At 44.3% G+C, this 21,357-nt stretch overlaps 1 protein-coding gene across 3 annotated transcripts in view; it reads right to left on the bottom strand.

Annotated features, from left to right (window-relative positions):
* LOC124788711 (choline transporter-like protein 4) overlaps positions 1–21,357 on the bottom strand; it is a 266,397-nt gene that overhangs the window by 216,163 nt on the left and 28,877 nt on the right. Inside the window, exon 1 of one of the 3 annotated variants that reach the window (XM_047256007.1) lies at positions 735–814. The exons of the other annotated variants lie outside the window; for them this stretch is intronic. Coding sequence (XP_047111963.1) covers positions 735–741 — 7 coding nt within the window. The 5' untranslated portion in view covers positions 742–814. Of the gene's footprint in view, positions 1–734; positions 815–21,357 lie in introns of those variants that run through there. 3 annotated transcript variants of the gene reach the window in all.

Genomic DNA, 21,357 nt, shown 5'->3' with positions numbered 1-21,357 from the left:
CTGACCATAACATATAGTGTCATAGACTCCACACACTGAAAGTGCTGCTAAGTGCTGATCCAAAAATCAGCCAACTACTGCCACACCTCTCTTAGATGGTCAGACAAGCACCCGACGTTCACTTCTTTGCTCAATGGCTCCCAGATGCACCCAATAAAAGGCAAATGTGTCTGCAAGGGGTGACTGGGGGTGGGGCAGAAGGGCCTCTTGCCCCTCCTGAATTATGAGGTACAGAATTTTTATTCACTGCAGAGTTCTCACAAATTTGGCACTGCCAAGTGCAACAAGAAGTACTGTGGCTTTAGCCATCACCTTATAACTTATGCTTTTTTGGTTGTCTAGCTACTCACTGGATGTAGAGTTGTTCCCTTGGTGTGGCGGCCATTTCTGCACTGTTCAGCAGTCAAGCCACACATGAACCTTTATAGAAGAGTTGAAGTACAGTACCCTATCTTTCCTCTGTTATTTTCATGTATTCTTCCTACTGAGAAGCACAAAAAGGACCAATAAAATACACTGTTGCTCATATACTGTCACCAGTTCCTGCTCAGATACTGTCACCAATTCCCAGACACCCTTCTCCATGGCTGTAGCTAGGTGGCCGACATCCATCCCCAATCTCCACAATGACATCCTTTCCTCCTGTTGCACAACTCTACCACAACTATAGTTAACCTGTTTCCCATACACAAACAAGAACTGTGACAGTCTGCTAAGACTGCCTTCACACTTACATGACATAGCAACTGCAGCAGAGAAGAGGAAAAAACGTCTGAACTTTCAAGGTTGGAAAGATGTCCTCTCCAGAAACAGGTATCTTCTTGATTTCTATGGGATACAAAAGAGTGAACAAGCAGTCAAAGTCTTACAAATTCTGTGCCCTGGGCAATATGTCTGCACAACAAAGTATCAAACTGCGGAGATAGATCCATTTAGATTCACCTCTAGACTGTTGACAGTCTGTTCTAGTGGGCAGTTTAATTGATGTTTTGAGTGCTTTCTATACATGCACAGTCAAATGGTGAAACTGGATCTCAGTATATGCAAAAAACTCAAAAAAAGTAAGTTTCATAACACATTTGCTTAGAATATATTACTCCAAACAATATTACAAAATAGTAAACATGAAAATAATGCAAATAATGTGACACATCAGCTACTATTAATAAATGTGAAGTTTTGTTAATAAATGAAGTTTGGCTTTGCAGTTGAATAAGCATTGTGTTAAAGTTTATTTCCTGTTTCATTGTCTTTGGAGAGTGTTACTCAAAAGAATTCTACGATGGTTGGTTTTTTAATGATAAGCAACAGAAATTTCTAAATCATTAACACACTCATTTTAGATAGCATTACTGATATATGAATAAAAATATCTTTGTGATTATTTTCAACTTTATTTCCTATCTTGTTCAATACAGCAGATTTAATCATATGATTTCAGAACTATAGCAAAAAAAGGCTTTGATAATCATATTGAAATACACTGACGGAAATGGGAACCGTTACATTGTAGAGATGTTCATTGTGTGACAAGCATTAAAGGATTAAATTTCATGCCATTCAGAACTGATGTCCATCCTCAGCTTCAGTAAAAGGTGTGACCCCACAATCTTTCATACACTGTTGCATTAACTACGGAATGGAAGCAAACAGCCCCCAAATGTCATCTTGACTAATTTCTTGCCATGTCTAAAACCTACAAGATCTGTTCAAGAAGTTGAAATGTTCTTCTTTCTGCATTTAAAAATAATGGAAGTCTTTTTTCAGTGGAGAAGTGTTGGGGAACATTCATGCCCTTCAGTGAATATGTGTTGGGAAACATTCATGCACAGTCATGAATTTTTCTCTGCCAGCAGAAAGCATCATCCACTGGCAATTTGCCTACAAGTAAGGATATGTAGTTAGCACTCCTTGGATTTCAGTAAGCTATAAAATGACAGAAAAAACTGAGTAATGATATTAAATCAATTTTTTTCAAAAGCTTGGTGATAGTAAAGCAGAAATCACTGACAAGGTTTAATGGCTTTTGGGGATGATACCACAAATAATGCATGGATAAAGGAGTGGTCACCCATAATAGACAGTGGAATTCAATCACACAGAAACTCACAAGAGCATGAAATATAGACCGTACAATGTTAGAGGAGATGCATATGCAATGTAACTACTTGCTCACTGCTCACCAGCACTAACAGAAATTTTCCACCATGATGCACAGCTTTTTACAAACCATACTGTGTTGCAGGTGTAGAAACAGCATGGTATGGGTGACTCTCAATGCTTCACAATAAGCATCTAAGAATGGACTTGGTACCATGTACTGCACTATTTGAGATAGAAAGTCTGTAGCCATGTGATGTTCCATTGTGGCTGAATGAGGGACTGAGCTCCAGTGTTGTTGCCTTGAAGAGAAGAGCAATGTTAGGTCGAAAGAAGCTAAGCTAGGTGTGGTGTTATTGTCTTGGTCCCTTTAGGAAGAATCTGTAGTAGGCGGGTGTTCAGTTGCATGACAGAACTGAGCAGTTTTGGTGGAAGCACACAAAGGTGCGAGAAGAAAAAACCTCACTGCGTCAACAGACACCCGTAGTGAGCTAGGCACGTGCAGAACAATGTCTTACTGTCAAACTAATGCATGGTGAATGGCCATTACACATTACCTCCCCTCTGTATGAGTGGAACTTGGAGGGGGGCATGGTTGGGGGAACCAAGCAGGGTCGTCCAGAGTAATAGGATCAAGGGAAAGCAGCTGGTGTGCAGCCTGTGTCCAAAGCTGTGTGTGCAGTGAGGAGGTACTGGGATAGATTGTCAGTGCGGACAGCTGGGTGGCCAAGTTTGACAGAAGAAAACGCCTGTGTGCCGGGCCTGCTAATGGTTCTGGCATGTGGATGAGTGCCGGCATGTTGAGGCAAGGCATGGCACTTTGAATGCATCAACTAACGCTGCCATGAGAGTGGTGAAGGTGTCAGGGGTAGAGGTGTGGCATCAGGAGTTAATTCACTGTTCGTGGCAGCAGAGTTGAAATCACTGTGTCGGGCATAGGCTGCAAAGAGAGAGAGCAGGAGGGGTTTGGGATAGGGGCATGAATGTCCCAGACGTTGGGATGCTTGCACTTGTGTTGTTGCTAGTCAGTGGTTGAGGCCAGCATTGGGGGGTTTGGCGAGTTTCAAGTTATGTCCTAGGTTTGGTAGGCCAGCTTTCAGGGGGTAGGGTTGTGGGTCAGCAGCAGGGGAAATTTGAGTGATGTTGTCAGCGGCACCGGTGTCACTGGCAGGCATCTGCAGGGTGTTCACAAAGTGGTGGGTGGGCTGAGTGGTGTGATATCGAGCAGCATATAGCCAGGCTTCAGTCTATTGTCAAGATGCTTTGTACATTTATTGTGAAGGTGTAGGAAGCAGTGGGGGTGTGCACTGATGCACAGTGTGACACAGGTGATGAGGTGAAGTCACCATGAAGGAACGCCCTATGTTTGCCATGGCATGGGGGGGGGGGGGGCGATGTACATGGTCCACACAGTCCTGCAAGCTACAATAAACTCCGGCATGATGTCTTCTGCAGGCAGGTCAGTGGGCTCCGGGAAATCACCTGGTATAGTGAACTGCTGGCCACAGACAAGGTCAGTGGCTGATGTCTCTAAGTCGGCCTTGTGAGCAACACTGAGGCCGAGAAGGGTAGTGGTCCACCTGCTGTTATGGCAGGTGAGGCAACCTTCATGGTATTGAAGGCAAAACTGTTCTACCATGCCTCTGGTGACTGGGTCGTTGCCCAGTTTCAAGTACAGGCCAGCCTGCAGAGGTCCATCAGCAAGCGAAAGAAGGAATATGTAAATTTACTCCCACAGTCTTTTGTGACGTAGTATGGGCAGCCTAAGCTGGCAGTCTACATAGAGATGAAGCTGGAGCCTACTGTGATGGGAGTGATGTGGGATAGGGGTGCTGTCTCAGGCCAATGAGTGAACCTGCCCAACTTGGTGAGGAGGTAGCGGCAGCACACAGAGGATAGTAGAGGCCCAAAAATGTCCTTGTGATCATGGGTGAAACGTTGCCTCATGTTTCGAAAGGTGGTTATGGTGTCATGTAAGTGGTGGCCTGCCTTAGCACACTACAGGTTTGGAAGGTGCGGGCCTATGTATTTTGAGTCCTTCTGAGTAACTGACCACACCAAATGATGCATCATCAGAGTGGCAGAAGCACACACACCAGGTTAGGCCAGGTTGTCTAACCAGTCGAATGCGGTCTCATGGAAGGGAATGGAAAAAAATGGTCATGGGGAGCTGGTGGATACATTCCAACAGATACTGCTGTCTGAGCTGAGGACAGACTTATGTTGAAGGTGTTTGTTGTGTTGGCATTGATGCAGGTGTCTTGGAGGCATTCAAAGATAATGTGGAGGTTCTCGAATTGTTCCTCAGGCATTGTGGAGAAAATGAGACTTTGTCTAAGTAGGCGAGAAACTAGAATGGGCAGCATTATGGAGGTCAAATATCATAAAGACACTCTCGTACAGGCCAAATGGTGTGATGATGATGGTGGTCTTGTGGATGTCCTTGGGTGCAACAGGAATCTGGGTGAAAGTTTTGGAGCAGTCGAACATGCAACAGATTGTAGTCCCAGGCAGAACATTGTTGTAGTTGCATAGGCGCAGCACTGGGTACTGGTCAGGAACAGTACTGGTACTTAGTACTCAGTAATCACAGATGGGTGCCAGGAGCCATCCTTTTTGTTTTTTAACAAAGTGAAGGGCAGACACTCATCGGCCCTTCAAAGTATGCAGCATGCTGGCAGTGATTAGCTCATCAAACTCTGCCTAGGTGATCTTGAGCTTGTTCACTGGTAGGGCCCATGGCTGGCAGAAGATGGCTGGTCTAGGTGTGGTATCGATGCAATGGACAGTAAAATGGTGGACCTCCCAAGGTGTGCTGGACAGGCATGTGAGAGCAGGAGGTGAAGGAGGGCAAGTTTCAGTTTGAGCTCCTGGGTGATGCTGAATGCCTCAAAGTCCAAGGTTGAAGTGATGGTGCAGGTGTGGCCAAGGCAGTCATTGACACCATTGCTAATTCTGGAAATGTGCTGTATGTTGGTAGTAAACTATGAGATGAAAGATTGCTGCAGGAACTGACTTATGTGCACTGGGCAGTGTCATCTGAGAGGGCACACGTTATAGACTTGTGATTGGGGTAGACTGAAGAGACAGGCCCCCACCAATAGCTGACTATATCTAATTACTTCGCAGATGGTGAGGAGCTCTTTACCGTTAAGTGCTCCTGTGCCATTGAGTGACAGGGAGCTTGCATGATAAAGAAGCGAGTGGCTGTCAGGTGTAGCTGATGTGCTGCTCCAGAACTGCACCAATGCCATCTGGCTGGCGTAAATGATGGCAATCGGGGCATTGGGGATGGGTGGGGGCAAGTGAGCAGGATATGTCTGTGAAGTCGCACTTGACAGCAGTAAATCCTCCATGGCACTGACTAATTCCCATTTGTTTTGACGCATTAAGGGTGGGGTCAAGCAGCTCCTGCATAGCAGCAGCAGCATCATCTAGGTAGCAGCAGAAGCAGCTCAACAAGCCAAGGTCCTTGTATGCTTTGCGGTGCAAGGAATCGAGGATGACTTGTACCTCTCAGGCAAGCTATGTGAGCTGGCGGCAGAGTTAGTGTGGCCCTTGAACAACACTTCACTGACACCAAAAATGCACTTTGTTGTGTTGGCATTGATGCAGGTGTCTTGGAGGCATTCAAAGATAATGTGGAGGTTCTCGAATTGTTCCTCAGGCATTGTGGAGAAAATGAGACTTTGTCTAAGTAGGCGAGAAACTAGAATGGGCAGCATTATGGAGGTCAAATATCATAAAGACACTCTCGTACAGGCCAAATGGTGTGATGATGATGGTGGTCTTGTGGATGTCCTTGGGTGCAACAGGAATCTGGGTGAAAGTTTTGGAGCAGTCGAACATGCAACAGATTGTAGTCCCAGGCAGAACATTGTTGTAGTTGCATAGGCGCAGCACTGGGTACTGGTCAGGAACAGTACTGGTACTTAGTACTCAGTAATCACAGATGGGTGCCAGGAGCCATCCTTTTTGTTTTTTAACAAAGTGAAGGGCAGACACTCATCGGCCCTTCAAAGTATGCAGCATGCTGGCAGTGATTAGCTCATCAAACTCTGCCTAGGTGATCTTGAGCTTGTTCACTGGTAGGACCCATGGCTGGCAGAAGATGGCTGGTCTAGGTGTGGTATCGATGCAATGGACAGTAAAATGGTGGACCTCCCAAGGTGTGCTGGACAGGCATGTGAGAGCAGGAAACTGCACCAGGAAATCAGTCTATAGGCCAGAAAAGCCACATGCTTCACGTCAAGAAACATAGTGAAATGCGTGATCTCCCAGTATTACTGTTAATGATGGCAATGTCAAGGTGCAGGCGGTACTTTCTGATGAAATCTGCTCCAAGAATGGGGTCACTGATGGTGAAGGTAAAGAGGAAATCCCACTGGAGATTGAGGTTGAGGATGCAATAATGTATGCTGTGGGCGGCGATAGTAGAGTTGTTCGGTGCCATCAGGAGGATCACTTAGGTGGCACCAGAGTTCCATATCAGCGACCATGGGAAGACAGACTCGTTCAGGCTGGTGTCAGTCAGGAATGGCGTGGTGAAGCACGTGTCCCAGACGAAAAGGCACTGGGAGACTGAGCAGGAGGCGCGCCTTACCCCAGCAGCTGTTGGAATTTGGGGCCCAAGAGTAGGCCACCCTGCAGTTATCAGCATCCAGGTACCAGAAGAAATGCGCCATGTCGCAAGAGGCATTGGCAAGGCAACTGGAGCTGTGGCAGTGATAGTGTCAGTGCACTGGTGGCTAGAACTGGGCACTCGGCGGCGGTAGTCTGCAGCATTGCCATGTCGGTGCTGAGGTGGGCGAGGATGTCACATACTCCTAACTACTGGCACTGTGCTGTCGATCAGCAGGGACGGTAGTGGATGGTGAAGTCATTAGTGGCGCATCGAGCTCTGAGGATGAGCCCATGATGTGACGGGTGTCAGTGTGACAGCTGTCTGTATTGGAGCCGAAAGATATGCAGCCAGATATAATATGAGAAGCTGTCAGAGACCATGTGTGACTCCGTCAGGCTTGGGAGGTGGTGCAAGACGTGAGTGTTGCTCGTCCCAGTACTGCTCAAGGAAAAGGAGGACCAGGACCCACTGCATTTCGAAGGACATAAGCTGCATCAGAGGCAGTAGCAGAATGTCTCGTATTGTTGGTGGCTGGGGGCAATGAGATGATGTTGCTGACCATCACACATGTCGGCTCAAGTTGGCTGTTCACCATCGTGAACTTGTTGGTGTCATGGCTCATGCTGCTGCTGGTGAAGATAGCGTCTGCTGAGGAAAACTGCAAGCGTGGGCCCTGAAGATTGAAGGGTGGCAGATGATAATGGCATGGTTGGATGAAGCTGCAGCAGCAGGAGAAGAGGGGACCTAGGTTAAGGGCATGTACAGGCCAGGCACAATAGTGGCAGCTGTAGATATTGGAGCTGATGTGGACAGCGTCGTGGAGTCACCAATTCTCACTTCACATGAGTTGTGCCCGCAGGTCGACATTGAAGTATTGTAGTTCCATGAGACACCCAGTCAGGTCGGTGACGATGTCAGTGGGTGCTGGAATGGTGACTGTGGGCAGTCCACAGGAGTGGACATGCTAAGTGCTCTAAAGGGAAACAGGTTGTGGTCCAAAGTGGCCCAATAGTGTCTGCATCTCAAAGTTCATCACATGAAACAAAATAATAACCTTAGAACAATAGTGACTGTAGCACAGAAAAGAATGTAGCTTGTGTGGTGCACACACAAGCAGGCGTCTGTTATGTGCGCCTAATGGGGCAGGTTGGCTAGGACTGAGGTGGCCGGCAATATGCTGAATTAGAAAATTGAATTACTCAATTTCATAGGTGGGTCACCATTGTAGGAACGTTAGCTCCTACTCAACTTAGTTAAGTAAGCTACATAAAAATAGCTAAAATTGAGAATGTGGGAACAACCAAGTTAGGAATGGGCACAATGAATAAAATTCACAAGATGTTTAAGACAAAAAGAAACTGTTTTATTGAATTAACGAAACTTCTACAAGGAGCATTGAAATTATCTCAAGAACCAATAGATTTTTAGTGGTCCCTGGAACTATGAGGCACAATATTAATGAGACTTATTAGTATGTTGAATACCAAAGAAAGGCATGGCGGCACAAGGCATGGTAAGAATGATGTCCTTAGTAGCCAACTGTCCAGAAAATAAACACTCCACACATGGTCCAACTTGAGTGTGAAAACAAAGAATAAAGTCACTAAATCGGCTGCTTGAACCATCAACAAATTTTCTAATATCGTGAGGCGTGTAGAAAAAAATAAAGCTCAGGGGAGTTTGAAATATAGACTTAACAAACAATGTCAGAGGCGGTCTGCATGCACAGTAACTAGTCGCTCAGTATTCGCCACCGCTGACAGGAATTTGCCGCCACGAGGTGCGGAACCGATTAACGACTCACGTGAGGAAGTGGCCAGGCAGAATTCAGTAGCATGATACACAATCTTAAAGCGAGCATACCAGCTGTGATAAGCTGGAGCTCGAATCTCGGCTAGCACCCACGTAAGCACATGCACTTGCTGGTGGGAGAAAATTTCTTATGGTACGATGCGCTTTTTTGACGTACCACGATGTGTTGCAGGTGCAGAAACAGCGTTTTATGGGCGAGTAATACTTTCGCAACAACCATCTAAGAATGTTTTCGGTACCACGTACTGCTCTGTTTGAAATGCAAAGTATGTAGCCACGTGATGTGTCCATTACGGCGTAAGTGCGGGTCCAGAAACTAGTGTTTTCGCCTCGTAGAGAAGAAGAGAAGAGAACTCAGAACGAGGTTAGGCCGATGGTAACATAGCTAGGTGCAGAGATATTGTATCTGACAGGTCTCTAGCTGCATAGCAGAACCGAGAGGTTTGGATGGAAACAGAGGCACATAAAGAAGAACCTCCTTACTTCAGTAGACGGCCGTTGCGAGCTAAGCGTTTATGGAAAAGGCCGGACTGCTAAAACAGATGAGCAACGAAGGGTCGCCGCAACCATAAGTACAGGGGTTCGTTTTACTACGTAACTTCAGCGCCATGTGCTTAGAGGAGGCAGTTAGCGACAACAGAATCAGAGCCAACCTTTAAAATTACAGTAATTTTGATAAAATTCATTGTACTGAACTGTTAACAACTATGTAGAGGTTCGTTTTACTTAGCTCTGGGGTTCTCTAATGGCGAGAGCCGGCCGCGGTGGTCTAGCGGTTCTAGGCGCTCAGTCCGGAACCGCGCGACTGCTACGGTCGCAGGTTCGAATCCTGCCTCGGGCATGGATGTGTGTGATGTCCTTAGGTTAGTTAGGTTTAAGTAGTTCTAAGTTCTAGGGGACTGATGACCAAAGATGTTAAGTCCCATAGTGCTCAGAGCCATTTGAACCAATGGCAAGAATCACTAACAGCAAATCACCGATTAGCGTACATATCGTGGTCAGTTTAAAGGGCAAGTTTGACCTAACGGACATGAGACATTAAAAACACAGTAAACCGAGGGAATGGAGAAATACATGTCACTGAGGAATGAAATAAACAGGAAGTGCAGGGAAGTTACGACGAAATGGCTGCATGGGAAATGTGAAGAAATAGAAAAGGAAACGAATGTCAGAAGGACTGACTCAGCATACATCAAAGTCAAAACAACCTTCAGTAACATTAAAAGCAAGGGTGTCAAAGTTAAGGGCGCAATGGGAATTCCACTGTTAAATGCACAGGAGAGAGCGGATAGGTGGAAGGAGTACACTGAAGGCCTCTATAAGGGTGAAGATTTGTCTGATGTGATAGAAGAAGAAATATGAGTCCATTTAGGTGGGACAGAGGATCGAGTATTAGAATTAGAAATTAAAAGTGCTTTGGAGGACTTAAGATCAAATAAGGTAGAATGGATAGATTACAACCCATCAGAATTTCTAAAATCATTGAGGAAATGGCAACAAAACGACTGTTTACATCAGTGTTTAGAATGTATGAATCTGACTTTCGGAAAAATATCATACATATAATTCCGAAGACTGCAAGAGCTGACAAGTGCGAGAATTATCGCATAATCACCTTAACAACTAATGCATCCAAGTTGGACAAGAATAATATACAGAAGACTGGTAAAGAAAATTGAGGGCGTGTTAGAAGGCGATCAGTTTGGCTTTAGAAAAGGTAAAAGTACTAGAGAAGCAATTCTGATGTTGCGGTTGATAATGGAAGCAAGACTAAAGAGAAATCAAGACACATTCATAGGATTTGTTGAACTGGGAAAAGCGTTCGACAATGTAAAATGGTGCAAGATGTTCGAAATTCTGAGAACAATAGGGGTAAGCTGTAGGGAGAGCCGGGTAATATACAATATGTACAACAACCAAGAGGGAATAATAAGAGTGGACGATCTAGAACGAAGTGCTCATATTAAGAAGGGTGTAAGACAAGGCTGTAGCCTTTCGCCCCTACTCTTCGATCTGTACATCGAGGAAGCAATGATGGAAATAAAAGAAAGGTTCAGGAGTGGAATTAAAATTCAAGGTGAAAGAATATCAATGATATGATTCGTTGATGACATTGCTATCCTGAGTGAAAGCAAAGAAGAATTACATGATCTGCTGAATGGAATGAACAGACTAATAAGTACAGAATATGCACTGAGAATAAATTGAATAAAGATGAAAGTAATCAGAAGCAGCAGAAACAAAAACAGCGAGAGACTTAACATCTGGATTGATGTTCACGAAGTAGGTGAAGTTAACGAATTCTGCTACCTCGGCAGCAAAATAACCAATGACCGATGAAGCAAGGAGGACATCAAAAGCAAACTAGCACTGGCAAAAAGGGCATTCCTGGCCAAGAGAAGTCTACTAGTATCAAACATAGGCCTTAATTCGAGGAAGAAATTTCTGAGAATGTACATCTGGAGTACAGCACTTTATGGTAGTGGAATATGGACTGTGGGAAAACCGGAACTGAAGAGAATCGAAGCATTTGAGATGTGCTGCTGCAGATGAATGTTAAAAAATTAGGTGAACTGATAAGTTAAGGAATGAGGAGGTTCTGCGCAGAATCGGAGAGGAAAGGAATGTGTGGAAAACATTGACAAGGAGGAGGGACAGGATGATAGGACATCAGTTACGATATCAGGGAATGACTTCCATCGAACTAGAGGGAGCTGTAGAGAGCAAAAAGTGTAGAGGAAGACAGAGATTGGAGCAAATAATTGAGGACTAAGTTGCAAGTGATACTTCTGAGATGAAGAGGTTGGTACAGGAAAGGAATTTGTCGCGGGCCGCATCAAACCAGTCAGAAAACTGATACCCCTGCCCCCGTCCCTCCGAGAGAGAGAGAGAAAAAAAAGGACATGGAGGGGAAACCCGGTTATACATACGCGTAAATACTGCCGAGGGCGATCAAATGATTAGTGAAATTTAGCCTGTTAGCAACTGGCACATGGGTCTGCCACTCATGAATTGCAAGTTCTGTTACATCTCTTCCAATTCACTCATCTAAAACTACATGTTACAACGAATTAGCGCCCTATGAAGTCGCATGTATTAGCTTAGTAGCCATGCCAGGAGGGGGGGATGGGGGGAAGTGGAGTTAAACCAAAGCGACTGTGTTGATGGCAGATGGTCTGACATGGACTAGGACAAAAAACAGTCACAGTTTCATTCATTATACGCGACTTTAATCGCGTTATACGCAATTTTCACCGAAACATTATTGTTTGCTATGCTGATGCCAACGAGTCGGTTCCTATGTCTCCATTCATAATCTTGCCTAAACAAAGCAATCTGAACTCATAGCGGACCACCTGAGCGTAGAACGAACCACGTTCCAAAGAAAAGACGTATTCAAGACTCGACTGCCCAAGAAAGTTTGTCTTAAAAAAGCAGTCCGTTGGAGAGCTGGCCTGTCTCTTGACATGGAGGAGGAGGACTGTTACGTGAGTCTAGCTAACAAAGCGGACCAAAAGAAAGGGAAAGCTCCAAGTTTACGGCATTCTATGTTACTGGACATCCACGGAATGCACACAGCGAGGTTGGTATTACTAAGCTCTGAGTAAGGAGGTGGTGGGGGGGGGGGGGGGACTTCGCTGTCCTCCACCGGATTTAAAAACGCTCACCCACACGTTTAAAATGGTTCAAAACAAACATTCTTAACACTCTAGCAATGCAGAAAATGGAAAAATAAGGAAGGGGCGAAAGACATACCCCTCTCAGGAGCATGAGTGCTTGTTAATGAGATGGGGGAAGCATTGGACCGGTACATTCAATTTATATCTACGATTTGTGCCTGAGGAGGCTGCCAGCAAAATTCTGCTGACAAAAGAGAAGCAACGCCATCTGGAAATTGTACAGGACATGTTGGTTCAGTTTTCTGAACACAGACAGTAAGACGTTAGTTTTGGAAATATATAACGTTCCAGAGGTCAAAAAAAGTAACGCAGGTCTGTAGCAATGTCAAGGTCATCTTGACAGTTTTCTGTGACACTCATGGGATGGTTGCATCACAAATACAGACAATAAGGCCAAATATTCACAAAGGAATACTACCCAGGCCTTTCGTCAGCTCGTGATGCTGTGAGGTGCAAACCACAGGATACGTTGCCAGCAAAAATTTGATAGCTCCATCATGATAACGCAGCTGCCCATGCTGCGTACGTCTGACTGAGACTTTCCTTGGCAAACACAACATTCCTATGGCTAGTCAGGCTCCCTACTCCCCTGGCATGGCTTCATGTGAGTTTTGACTATACCGCTAAAAGAAACAAGATTCGAGTCAAGAGGAGATATGCAGAATATGACAGTCTGACTGATCACTTCACAAGACGAGATCCAGAAGTGTTTCCAACAATAGCGGGAGTGATGGCAGAAGTGTGTGCATTACCAAGAAGACTACTTCAAAGAGAAGTGAGGATTCTGTACCTCCATATAAATAAATTTATTTCTGCCAATCAAAGGTTCAATACTTTTGAACACTGCAGTTCACGTTAACTGCTGTCTAGAGACTGATATGAAAATATACATCTCTTCATCACACCCCACACAAGCTCTGTGGGTGACAAACCCAGGGACTGGGCAGGCTAGTCAAGGATCTGTGCATTCCTCAAAGTGTCTAGTGTGAAATGTAGGAATATTCCATTTGGTGTCCTGGTCATGGAGGATATGACAACAGGGTTTACAGTTCACATCACATACTGAAAAGCATATAGCTCATTCAACCATTACTCGAATGTTGGAGGAAAATGGGTCTCGAGAACTGCTGTATCCTGTGACCTTGCATCAAGTCGCCTACGGTTATATTGGCGTCCATCTGATCACCACAGACAGAAGTGAAACTCGTCGCTGAACGCTACATAATGCCACTCGATGCCACATTTGACTCTGGCTCCATACCATGCAAGTCTCTGTTGACGATGACACACCTTCTACAACCTCAGGCCGGATTTCAGCTGTTCATCAGAGAAAGGTGAAAAATACTAAGCAATCCTACAATCTTCTCACTGTGCGGTCCTTCAGGAAAGGCTCGTGCCTACTCTTCTTTCCACACTCTTGTCCTGAGTTCATCTTCTCATCACTCATTCTGCAGCCATAATACTTCAACTAACTGTCATTACAGTCTGCTCTCATGTCCCTCATGCCATGAATCGACCTATCTCAAAGTCGGAACGTGGTAATAAGCTGCACGTGCAAGTACTTTGGGCATGCTGTATTGTGATGTACACCTGAAAAGTTACAGATGCCCCCAACAGCCATCATGTACTCGCACCGTTCTTCACCTGTAGGAATGGCTTCGTTTTCTACGCTATAAACATTGAAGATAAGATGGCATAAGGATGAAATTTTAAACAATGTAGCCAACAGGCTTGTAAATACTGCTGCCGTAACCTATTAACGCCAAATTTTGCCGCACTGTCCTAACGGATACGTTCGTCATACATCTCACACTGATTTCTGGAGTCATTTCACGCAATGTTGCTTGTCTGTTAGCACTTACAACTTCACGCAAACATCGCATCTCTCGGTCGGTACGTGAGTGTCGTTGGCCACTAGGCTGTCCGTGGTGAGAGGTAACGCCCAAAATTTGGTTTCTTGGCACGCTCATGACACTGTGGATCTCTCGGAATACTGAATTCCCTAACGCAGGGCTTCCCAACCTTTTCAGCTGACGGACCCCTTCTTCAGTCAAAAATCCATGGCGGACCCCTAGTCAGTCAAGAGCACAGTAACTTCAGATTTCAGAGCGAAACCCATGGGAACTGAAAGCTTCCTAATGCAAGTGCCACGTTCCCAATGACCCCCGCCCCCCTGAAGTATCAGTAGTCTTTGGTTTAGAGATGAATGAAAACAACGTGAAATTAACGATCCAATTTGAATTCCCACTGTATCCAGACACTTACTAGTTGATTTACTCCCTTTGTTCAACACACTATAGCCTGATTAAAATTACTTGGTAATTAAATTTCACACTTACTAGTGGATTTACTCCCTTTGTTCAACACACTATAGCCTGATTAAAATTAGTTGGTAATTGAAATTTCATACGATGGAGCTCTCTTGCTCCAAGAGCAATCAACGTTACGTCCAAACTGTTCGCTGTTGACAAGCTGTCGCTTATGGTCTGTTCACTTCCACTATTTGGCTACTGTTGTGTAGGGAGCATGCATATTTCGTAACAGTCGTGTGTGTGTGTGTGTGTGTGTGTGTGTGTGTGGTTTTTCGTGAAATCCGAAGAAAAATGTTCACATGTATGTAAAGTCTTCCTTTGGTCGTCCTTCCTCCTCATTCATTTCAACTGGAAACTTCCCTTATTGTGAAGGCGATGGAGGAACTGCAGCCTTCTTCAATGATCCTGACTTCAGCCACCGATCCATGTTAGAAGTAGTAAACTGGTCAAAAATCGTCTTATGAAACAGGTAGTGCACTGACAAAGCAAGTTTAACATTTAATGATGCCTGGGGCCGCATATGTGCCAGCGAGCGGTGTGATTGGTCGCCAAAGTTCGCTCCGCGCATGCGTAAAAGGTTTCAGCGTGAGCCAGCGCACAAACGACCCCCGTATTGTTGCTAAACAGTCGATCAGAGAAGCCGCATTCTCCGGAGCTAAACTGTGCATACGTTCTCACTTAGGAACCGCAAAGGCTGCTTGGGGATACGACCTGAAGTAAAAGTACACATGTTGTTCACACGAAAAAAAAAAGTGATGAATTTGATTTTCACATTTTTATTCAATAATTTTACTCATTATTTTACACGATTTGGTGAAAGGTGGCCGCGGACCCCCCAAGAGCCGGCGGACCCCTAAGGGGTCCGCGGACCACAGGTGGGGAAGCCCTGCCCTAACGATTTCCGAAATGGAAATCCCATGCATCCAGCTACAGTTACTTTTCCGTGCTCAAAATCTGTTAATTCCCGCCGTGCGGCCATAATCACGTGGGAAACCCTTCCTCATGAATCGGGCCGGCCAGAGTGGCCGTGTGGTTGAAGGCGTTACAGTCTGGAGCCGAGCGACCGCTCCGGTCGCAGGTTCGAATCCTGCCTCGGGCTCCGGTCGCAGGTTCGAAGTCGCATAGTGCTCGGAGCCATTTTAACCATTTTTGAACCTCATGAATCATGTGAGTACAAATCATCGTTCCACCAATGCATTGCCCTTTTATACCTTGTGTACACGATACTACTTGGTTCAAATGAATCTGAGCACTATGGGACTTAACTTCTGAGGTCATCAGTCCTCTAGAACTTAGAACTAATTAAACCTAACTAGCCTAAGGACATCACACACATCTATGCCCGAGGCAGGATTCGAACCTGTGACCGTAGCGGTCGCGCGGTTCCAGACTGTAGCGCCTAATACCGCTCGGCCACCCTGGCCGGCCCACGATACTACTTCCATCTGTATATGTGCATATCGCTATGCCACGACTTTCATCACCTTAGTGTATAATAATGTAAAATGTAATAACTTGAACGTAATTGTCAGATTTATTGGAGATTTGGTACCTAATGTTTTCTGTGTTTGCATGTGGCAGTTGGCACCGTGCGCACATGCACTGCTTACTTCACGTAAATGCGCGTCAGTAGGCATGTGAATTCGCTTAAGCCTGTTACATTGGTACAACGTCGTTTACGGCGTGAATATGGACAGCGTCCAGCTGACGATCTTCTCACTTACGTAATAGTGTAGAAATGGGACATGCGGCTTCAAGAAACTGGAAGTTTGCTTTCGATATCGAGCCACCACGCTAAACTCGCAGTTCCAGAGGCTACTGTTGGATTAACAATCCGACAAGCAAGTAGGCAAGGCAGTTCCAGTTACCTCGTTCGACAGTACACGGTGTCGTCCACAAAAGGTTGCACCTAAGGGTGTACAAACTGCAGTTTCGTCACAAAATCAAGCATGAATACAGGCCGTGACTGAAGGTACTCGCGTAGACGATTCTGGGAAAATAGATGAAAATGCGGCACTCCTCGATTTCGTCTGTTTCTAGGACGAAGCTGCTCCACACTTATGGGACGGTAAACACGCATAATGGTTGCATCTGGGGAAATGAACCCCCCCCCCCCTCCCTCCCCCCCCCCCCCCCCAAGCAGTGACAGAAGTGTGGACGTGATTCTCCGAAAGTGAAGGTGCGGTGTGGATTGTTAAAGGAGATGGGTATAGGGCCATTCGTCTTTGCGGAGCCTACGATTAATGCAGCAACGTACGTAGACATGTTGGAGCTGTATGCTACGCCACAACTTCCTCGTCACGCGATCGTTCAACAACATGGCGCACCATGCCATTTGCTCACACTGTGAGGGACATTTTGGATCATGACTGCCCAGATCCTTGGATTGGGAGGCACCAAACAAGCCTTGACATAATGTCGCTTGACTGTTTTCTGCAGCGTTTTATCAAGAATCAAATGTACCAGACATCAGTTCGTGATCTACCAGATCTGCGCCAGTCATAGTGCAGATCGTGCCACCGTGGTTGGTTGGTTCATTTGGGGGGGAGGGGACCAAACAGTGCGGTCACCGGCCTCATCTGATTAAGGAAGGATGCGCAAGGAGGTCGGCCACGTCCTTTCAAAGGAACCATCCCGGCATATGCCTGAAGCGATTTAGGGAAATCACGAAGGCCCAAAATCAGCATGGCCGCACGCGGGTTTGAACCGCCGTCCTCCTGAATGCGAGTCCAGTGTGCTAATCACTGCGCCACCTTGCTCGCTGGTGTATTAGGGGTGTAAAAAGGAACATTATGAGTTATCATACTTGTAAAAACATATCGTCAATAAATGTCTCAATGACTTCTCCAGTTATTATGTTTTACATTATTATATGTTTAACCCAGACGCCATGAAAGTTTTGTAAATCTCCTCCCAAATTTAGTTCTTGCAGAACGACACAGCTTCAATCTCATCGAATCTGTTACTCATATCAAAAAAGACAGTTTTGAAATCTTGTACTTTCTTGTATAAACTTCGGTGTACATATCCACGGAAAGAGGTATGGTAAGATGCTGGGAAGGAGGCACACGAGCACCCCCGCATCTGTGGAGTTTTCCTCAAACCGTTCTGACACACTCTTTTACGGGAATTAAGAGTGGCTGTTATTTCTGTGTGTTCAGTAGTAACATTTTATTTCTTTCCTTTGTGGATTTTACTAGAGTTGCAGCCACGTGAGCTACCTTAAGAGTGCAGATTCATGCAGGGCGTCAATGTCGCCTGATTCACCTTTGAGTTAGCAACTTTTGCAGACAGCTGTTTTTGAGCTATTATCGGCAGCCGTAGTTCTTAGTTTGTACCGCGGTTCAGATCGATCGTTTTTTACTTGGATCCGTTTGGAAGTGAGCAGTAACAGTTTTTCTTCCACTGTGCAGTACTTTTTTAACTTCCTTACTCATGTGTGTATTTTACGAGGTTCAAGCACTCTCATATCTAAACTGTGCTCATGGTTCTGCCAGCTTTACCCATAGCTTGTGTGTCTCAGTTTTTTTTTTAGATTATCAGATAAGGTAGCTTTAGATCTGTTCAGTTCTTCACTTATTTAATTAGCCCTGCGTAACAGTAAAAAATGCTTACGGAGTGTGCCTTGTGTGCAAGACGGCCACAGCCCGCATGCAGCCGAAGTTACAGTTACAGTCTTCAAGCTGCGTCGCTGGGTTTCGGCGACACTTGGGCCTTCGGGGTGAGTACTGTTATACTAGTCGTGCTATTGGCGCCGCCTGGGATCCTTGATTTCGTCGTACCTTATAATGCGTTTTACGCGACTATTTCACTCTCCCACAAGTATGAACAACGAGCAGTACTATTGTAATGGATTTCTAGATGAGAGTTGAATGCGCGTACTAGCCGTAAGCTGTCATCGCGCGCGATAACAATAGAACAATGAAAAAGTTTTCATTGCTAAGAGTACTACTGAGTCACCATGAGCTAGTCCAGCTGTTAGGACTAGGACCCGATCTTCCAGCAAGGTCCTGTTTGTACAGATGGAGTAATTATTGTTCTGAGCTACAAAGTAAGGTGCGTGATGGAGCCCCTCGACGGGCAGATAGGTCACGAAGGGAGTGCAGTGTAGAACCGGTATGGGTTCCATGGGTTCTCCCCGCACGTGTGGAAGGTTCTGCTGGCCACTTTGAAGTGAACTCGCGCCTGTACCAATGTAGTCTGTTGCCTAGGCTCAGGAGCCATCGACACTTCTATTCAATGGCTAGCTGCGGCCAACATTAATCCTTTGGTTTGGAACCAGGTGGTAGACTCCAACCAGTGACACCGTCGATTCCGCGATGATATCAGATGCTGTCACATGGATCCTCCTCCCATCACCAACGTGGCAAACATACACTACACTCTGACCACCGTTACTCAGACAGTAGAGTTGATGTGGCATGTGCAGGAGTGATTTTCATCTGTACAGCACGAGCAGTTAGATGTATACCATAAAGCCATGGGCAAGTCCTCTGTAGTTGTCATAGAGGGGAATAAATGTCACTGCCGTTCAGAAAAAGAAAATTCAAAATAATATTAGTTAACTGCAGAAGCATTTTTGGTTAAGGTCCCAGACTTACTCTCGCACTCATAAATGTTCACTACATGCATGTAACACTTGGGACTGAAACTCTGTTTAAACTAATAATAAACAGCACTGAAATATTAATGGTGGACCTAAAATAAGTTTGGCTTAGAGATTAGATTAGGTTAGATTAGTTTTTCGCTCCATGGATCCGTGCTGAGGTGATCCCCGTGGATGTGGAACATGTCAATATTATTATTATTATTTTTAAGCTGAAATAACAATACTAATAGTGTGAATATATACAATACATCATTTGTTTCTATTAAAAAATTCGTCAATGGAGTAGAAGGAGTTGGCCACTAGTAAGTCTTTCAGGCTCCTTTTAAAATGATCTTTATTTGTAACTAAATTTTTTATGTTTGCTAGAAAATTATTGAAGATGAGTGCTCCTGAGTAGTGGACCCCTTTTTGAACCAAAGTAAGTACTTTTAAGTCCTTGTGCAGATCATTTTTGTTCCTGGTATTGTATGTATGAACTGAGCTGTTTGTTGGAAAAAGAGATATATTATTTAGCACAAATTTCATTACGGAGTAAATATACTGAGAGGCAGTAGTTAGTATACCCAGTTCTTTGAAGAGGTTTTTACAGGACGCCCATGAATTTACTCCACAAATAATACACATTACACGCTTTTGCACTCTGAAAACTTTTGTTTGACTTGAAGAGTTGCCCCAAAATATTATATCATATGACATTATGGAATGAAAGTAGGCAAAGTATGCAAGCTTTTTCATTTTCATGTCGCCTATGTCAGCTAATACTCGAATTGCAAATACAGATTTGTTAAGGCGTTTCTGCAGCTGTGGTGTGCTCCTCCCAACTGAATTTATTATCAAGTTGTAATCCCAGGAATTTAAGACTGTCAATCTCTTATATCTGCTTTTCTTCATACTTTATGCATATGCTGGGTGGAAACCTCTTACAGGTTCTGAACTGCATATAGTGAGTTTTTTCGAAGTTTAATGTCAGTGATTTGGGTTTAAACCATTTATTAATATCCATGAAAATATCATTAGCAGATCTTTCTAGAACTACACTCGACATACTATTTATTGCAATACTTGTGTCATCTGCAAACAAAACGAACTCTGCTTCTGGCAGTGTAACTGATGAGAGATCATTAATGTACACAAGAAAAAGCAATGGCCCTAAGATGGATCCTTGTGGGACACCACATGTAATCTCTTCCCATTCTGATGATTCATTAGTCTCTTGCACTGACACCCTTTGTTTCCTGTTAGCAAGGTATGACTTGAACCATTCTGTGGCGCTGCCCATGACACCATAGAATTCTAATTTATTTAAAAGGATGTTGCGGTTCACACAATCAAATGCCTTTGACAAATCACAGAAAATACCTGCTGCTTGTAATCTGTTATTTAAGGAATTAAGTACACTTTCACTGTAGGTGAAAATAACCTTCTCAATATCAGAACCCTTCAGAAATCCAAACTGTGTTGTTGATAATATGTTATTTGTGGTCAGATGGTTGAGAAGCTGCCTGTACATTACTTTTTCTAAAATTTTTGAGAGTGCTGGCAAAAGTGAAATCGGTCTGTAGTTTGATGGTATCTTTTTATTCCCTTTCTTGAATAGATGCTTAACATCTGCATATTTTACCTAGTCAGGAAATGTCCCAGTTATAATTGACTGGTTACACAAGTAACTTAGAATTGTACTAAACTCACATGAACATGCCTTAATTAACTTTGTTGATATTTCATCGTAACCACTAGAATGCTTTGTTTTTAAAGATTTTATTATGGAAGTTATTTCTTTTGGTGAAGTGAGTGACATATTCATGTACCTGAAGCTATTTGTAAAGGCCAATTTCAGATATTCAAGGACATTATTTACTGATCTTGACAATCCCATTCTACCAGTAAGGGATATAAAGTACTTGTTAAATAGATTTGTCACACTATGCCCATTGGTTACTAATGTGTCATTTACCCTTAATGTTACTTGCTCCAGTTCCTTTCTGGTTCTACCAGTCTCCTCTTTCACTATATCCCCATACTGTTTTTATTTTGTTCCCTGACATTGCTATCTTCTTCTCATAGTGCATTTTTTTAGATGTCTGAATTACTTTTTTAAATATTTTACAGTATTCCTTGTATTTAGCTAAATCATCAGCATTGGAGCTATTCTTGATGGACAGATACATTTTCCTTTTTGTCTTACAGAAAATCTTTATTCCTTGTGTAATCCAAGGTTTC

The sequence above is a fragment of the Schistocerca piceifrons genome, chromosome 1, assembly GCF_021461385.2.
Source record: "Schistocerca piceifrons isolate TAMUIC-IGC-003096 chromosome 1, iqSchPice1.1, whole genome shotgun sequence".
Lineage (NCBI taxonomy): Eukaryota > Metazoa > Arthropoda > Insecta > Orthoptera > Acrididae > Schistocerca > Schistocerca piceifrons.
Note: the sequence above shows the minus strand (reverse complement) of the source record. Positions and strands in the feature narration are given on the sequence as shown.